Below are 5,829 nucleotides of genomic sequence, written 5' to 3'. Positions count from 1 at the left end.
GAGCTCACGCTGGCTTCAGAGTTTGGCTTAGACATTCACCCGAGAAACCATATCGCCGGCTGCCACTTGACAGTCGTTGTGCCACCACAAGTGGAGAACTCCCTGGCGTAACACACAGTGGGACGAAAACCTGGGTGGTCTCAGGATAGAGTCTGACACCTCTTCAAAGAAGCTAGTCTCTATCTATCATTGCCTAATCCACTAAAGTGACACAAATAACAATTGAACTTCGATCTCCATTAAAGAACCCAAATCTCCTTAACTCAGGTTAAACCAACCAGCTAGCATGTATCCAATGAATCCAAAAACATAAATCACTCTATTATAATAACTACATTAATATAATTTCATAATCCCAATTTAACAGTCAACTAATTAAAGTTATAGTTAAAAAATTCTAACGACCCGACCGGACCCATGATGAAAGACATTTAACGTATGAGATCCGTCCAATGATTAAACTCCCTATAAACATGGTTTATTGATGCTATTATTGGCACACCAAAATGTTCTCTGCAACACCTTCTTGATCCCTATCTTTTCCGATCTCATCACCATCCACCCTCCGCCATAAACCACCGCATGCCACCACCAAACAATATCCCCATTGTCAACCAAACCACAAAATCCTCAATCCCTCCCTCTAAACCTCACATTTCTCTCCCTCTCCGGCCACCGCCGAGGGTGGTCTGCTGTTGGCAATGTCGGACATCGTAAAACAGATCATCGCCAGGCCGATACAGTTAGCAGACCAAGTTGTTAAAGCCTCAGAATATGTTTGTTCCTTTAAACAGGATTGCGCCGAGATCAAAGCCAAAACGGAGAAGCTCGCGAGCCTTCTCCGTCAGGTGGCACGCGTGAGTAACGATCTTTACGAGCGCCCTACGCGTCGGATCGTCGATGAGACCGAACAGGCGCTCGAAAAGACGTTACATCTTGTTTATAAATGTAGCCGTAACGGGCTACGTCGCGTGTTTAAGATAATCCCGAATGCGGTTATTCGTAGGACGCAACAACAGCTCGAGAATTCGATTGGAGACGTGTCATGGCTCCTTCGGGTTTCGACCCCGTCGGATGATCAAGATGATGAGTATCTTGGATTGCCCCCAATCGCGGCGAACGAGCCTACATTGTGTCTAATTTGGGAGCAAATCGCGATTCTATGCTCGGGTACGATGGAGGAACGGGCTGAGGGCGCGGTGTCGCTTGTTTCGTTAGCGAGGGATAATGAGAGATACGGGAAGTTGATAATCGAGGAAGGTGGTGTGCCCCCGCTTTTAAGACTTGCGAAAGAAGGGAACGAAGAGGGGCAAGAAAATGCCGCACGGGCCATTGGGTTACTAGGTCGGAATCCCGAGAGTGTCGAGCATATTATAAACTCGGGTGTTTGTGCCATATTCGCGAAAATTTTGAAGTATTCGCACATGAAAGTACAACTTGTCGTGGCGTGGGCCGTGTCTGAGTTAGCCGCGAACTACCCGAAATGTCAAGAGCACTTTTTGCAAAACAACGTAATTCGGTTGCTTGTTGGTCATCTCGCGTTTGAAACGATTCAAGAACATAGTCGATACGCGATTGCTAGCAAGCAAAACATGTCGATTGAATCGGTTGTTATGGCCAAAGCTGACACAAACCCTAGCAAAGGTGGTAAACTCAGGAACGAGGAACGCGAAAAGGGCCAAGTTGTACATCCGAGCGGCATTATGGTGAGCGATATGCACAAGGTAGTGACCAAGACAATGGGCGATAAATCGGTGAAGACAATGGGCGATAAATCGGTGAAGACAATGGGTGATAAATCGGTAAAGAGCCGCAACGATAGGCCACATTATAACAAAAGCAACCGAAAACATCTTTCGTTAATCGGGGCAAGCATTAAAGCGAGGGAGTTGGAAGATCCAACGACGAAAAATCAAATGAAAGCGATGGCAGCTCGAGCCTTGTGGTACCTTTGTGCGGGGAATGTGACGATTTGTAAAAGCATTACCGAATCACGAGCACTTCTTTGCTTCGCGGTACTTCTAGAAAAGGGTGAGTATGAGATCCAATATAATTCGGCCATGGCGTTGACAGAAATCACCGCCGTGGCCGAACAACACGTCGAGCTAAGACATTCGGGTTTTAAGCCAACATCTCCCGCTGCTCGAGCGGTTGTTGACCAGTTCCTCAAAATAATAAAAAATGCAAACTCAGACTTTCTCGTCCCAAGTATCCAATCCATTGGACACTTGGCGAGAACGTTCCGTGCAACTGAAACAAGAATCATCCCCCCTATAGTAAGGCTCCTCGAAAACTCGGAAACCGATGTTTCAACCGAAGCAATCATAACACTCATCAAGTTCGCGTGCCCCGACAATTTTCTACACGTAAACCATTGCAAGACGATAATCGATGTTGGAGGGTCTAAACACTTGATTCAACTTACCTATTTTGGGGAAAATTCACTTCAAGCTCTGGCTCTCATTCTCCTAAGCTACCTTGCAATGCATGTGCCTGATAGCGAGACGCTAGCTCAAGACGAGGTGCTTGTCGTGCTCGAATGGGCGTTAAAACAAGGTCATTTTACGCAGGATTCGACTCTGGAAACCCTCGTCGTTGAAGCGAAACAAAGATTGGAGATCTATCAATCTAGAAATACAAGGGGGTCATTTATTCGATGACATCTATGTAATCAACAAGCTTTGATGTTTCTTGACGTTAATTCGTGTTAGTGTATACAATGTTAGAAAATAGTCATTCGTTATAAAGTGAAAATTTGTGTAGAAAGTAGGGTAGGAAGTTTGAAAACTCTTTTTAATTGTAGATGTAGCATGACAAATTTTGAGAGTTTACATTATGCTAATACCCTTGTCAAAAGAATAACTAATTTCTAACTTTTTTATATTATTTTGTAACAAAAAATTATGCGAACAAGTTTCATGCATGTGTTTTATATTTGCCTATCAATAATAAATTCTAGAAAAATAAAAACCTAGCTTATTTTTTTTAAATATAACAAACGCGTAAAATAAACATGTATACACAAAAAAACTAAAGGTGGTTCTAGCCGACTCGTCCCACGCAACAACCATTCAACTACCACAATCACAACAACCATTTCAACCACCACAAGTGTGCAACAATCATTTCATTATCCATTTAACCCACAAGTGCGAATCATGTCTACACGTATTGGACTCGATCAATACACTTATTCCCGTCAAGATCAAGAAACATTCGACCTGTTTGCATACCCCCACTTCCAAAACCGTCCATTTTGTGACCCAACCCGTAGTGAAGACCGGGGGCGCCAGATATTTAATGATGAAGAACAAGAAGTTAAAGAAAAACATGAAGTTATATAATTGGCCGTGTTCTTTCTAGGTTTTATTTATTTACTTTTAGATGAGCTTTTTATTTATTTATTTTTAGTTATTATTATGTATTTTTTATGGTTTTATTTATCTGTATTTTTTGGTTAATGTAATTAAAACTTAGTTTTAATTGAAATAAATAAATTAATAAAAAACGAGGTGGATGATAGCATTCATATTAGAGTCTCCATCTCTATCTATAAAATTAACTAAAATACATATTTTTTTTCTCTAAATTAACTATATATTAACTCTATATTAACTATATATTGTTTAACAAATTTTAGTTGTGAGTTAAGATTACTATTCATTTTTGTTACACTTTTTACCCATACACTTTTTTTTTCTTTTACAACTTTGTAAAAAAAATATTTTTCATTTTTTACCTCAACACTTTTCTACTTTCAACTTTGACTTCTTATACTTTCATCTTTTACACATTTGTCGTTTTACTTTATGGTTTAAAATTTGCGAGTTAACACACTGCAACGCACGTGTGTGGTTTAACATTTTTACGTTATTTTTTTTTGCGGTTTAACAACTCCGTCTCGAAATGCACAAGACTGAAGTTGACTTAGTTATTCTTTTCTATATTTTACGTTTTAGTTTAATTTTTGCAAGTTAACACACTACAACACGTGTGAATGATTCAACGTCTTTACGTCTACTTTTGGTTTGATTTAACGGTCCCATCGCAAAGCACGGGTTCTGAATACTAATTATCTATATATATTAACTCATAATCATAGGAGGAATAATGTCCTTTTGTCTTTTTGTGATTTTGTTTTTTGTGTTTTTTTTTTTTTGTTTTTTCATAGTAAACTTTATTTTTTTTTAAATTTTTGTAACAAAACTTTGGCTTTTTATAAATTTACCACAAAAGTTGAATGAGTTTACTTTTTCGTTAGTTTCGTTTTACGATTTTTCTGAATTTGGTCGTCTTCTGGTCACTACTTAGCAAGATGTTTGGTAGTCACATTTGGTCACTCACGTTTTGTTTACCCCCTTGACTATCTAATACGTATTGGTATAAATGCAACTTCGTCTACATATTACATGACGTGAGTCATTTGGTGTTAGAAATTCGTGTTTGTATTTTAAGCTTTTACCCGGTTTTTGTCATCGTTCGGTTTCTACTTAGCATAGTTCTACTCCCCTCTACAAGTCTACAATGTTGGTGCACTTTTTACGCTCCCTCACCGTAAAACGGGGGCCTAAGACTAGTTTAGCATGTGCATCATGTAACGCCCTGTTTTTTCATACTTTCCATAATTAGATTAAACATCTGATACTTTAATCATGATTCGTGCAAAATATATTAAAATTACAAACACGCGACTTATATGTTCAACTGATGCAAATTCGATACTTATTCTCGACATACATGATTGTTATACTTGCTTTATGTTTGTTTTATGATATAATTATATTACAAGCCCTTATATATGGTCCTTTTTACTTATAATACCTTAAAACAACTAAAAACATTAAACTATGAAAGTATAAGGGTTGATCTTGCCAAAAAACAAACAAAATCACGTTTAGGGGCGGCTCACCGGGCGCGATCCACTCCCCCCTACTCATTCGCGGCCCGTGAGGCGGATGAATACGCAGCTCCCTTAATCAGACGCGATTACTGGACCATTTCTTGTGTTTTGTTGTATTTTATGTGTGTTTCTTGCATTCAATGCTCACCAAACCCAACCCTAATTCATCCCCTATAAAACCCAAGCCTCCTCCACACTTTTTCCACTTTGCAACTCACCTAATTCTACTCCTTCTTTTTCATTGATTCTTCTTTCTAATCACTTGGAACAATCTTAGGTATGTTTCTACAGGTTTTCCATAGAAAACTAAGGTTGGAACATCACCATAAAAGGCTCCAAAGTGCAGTAAACTTTCTGATTTGTATAAACTCTTGTTTAACACACTTTAAATTGAGATTTGTCAACACATTCCTATGTCCTTATGCCACTAATCAAGTCTATGATTATGTGAGCTTAAAAACAAGGTTGTGACATGTAAATCCAGAGGTTTAATCCTCATAAACATTCTGTTTTTGTTAGGGTTTCAACCCACAAGTGATGAACAAGCTTAGAGCTTGAAGATTGTGTGATTATAAGGTTAGCTTGGGCTATCCTACTTGCAAATTCACACATCACTTGATGTTTTCTTAGATTAGTTGTAGTTATTCATTCTTTATTGTATATTCTTGACCCTCCTTTTTGTCTATGACAACATGTGTAGTGTTGAATACCAAAGAGGTACCTAAATGGAAGATTCATCTTCCTACCTCATGCATGACTTGTATGATGTTATTGTAATACATGATTGGACTTAAACTATAATATATACTATTTAATACATATATAATATTTAAGTAACCAAACCTTTGATGATAGCCTAGTGGTTATTTGTCAAAGTGTTAAGTTACATCATCTAAGACCATGATATTTGTTACGATTCTAATGGGTAT

At 38.4% G+C, this 5,829-nt stretch overlaps 1 protein-coding gene across 1 annotated transcript; it reads left to right on the top strand.

Annotated features, from left to right (window-relative positions):
• The first annotated feature begins 456 nt into the window (after positions 1 to 456).
• Positions 457 to 2,687, top strand: LOC110925682. Its single transcript, XM_022169567.2, has one exon. It carries the CDS (start codon positions 702 to 704, stop codon positions 2,658 to 2,660), a length of 1,959 nt encoding a protein of 652 aa, XP_022025259.1. The 5' UTR covers positions 457 to 701; the 3' UTR covers positions 2,661 to 2,687.
• Positions 2,688 to 5,829: the final 3,142 nt, after the last annotated feature.

The sequence above is a fragment of the Helianthus annuus genome, chromosome 17 (assembly GCF_002127325.2).
Source record: "Helianthus annuus cultivar XRQ/B chromosome 17, HanXRQr2.0-SUNRISE, whole genome shotgun sequence".
Taxonomy (NCBI): domain Eukaryota; kingdom Viridiplantae; phylum Streptophyta; class Magnoliopsida; order Asterales; family Asteraceae; genus Helianthus; species Helianthus annuus.
Note: the sequence above shows the minus strand (reverse complement) of the source record. Positions and strands in the feature narration are given on the sequence as shown.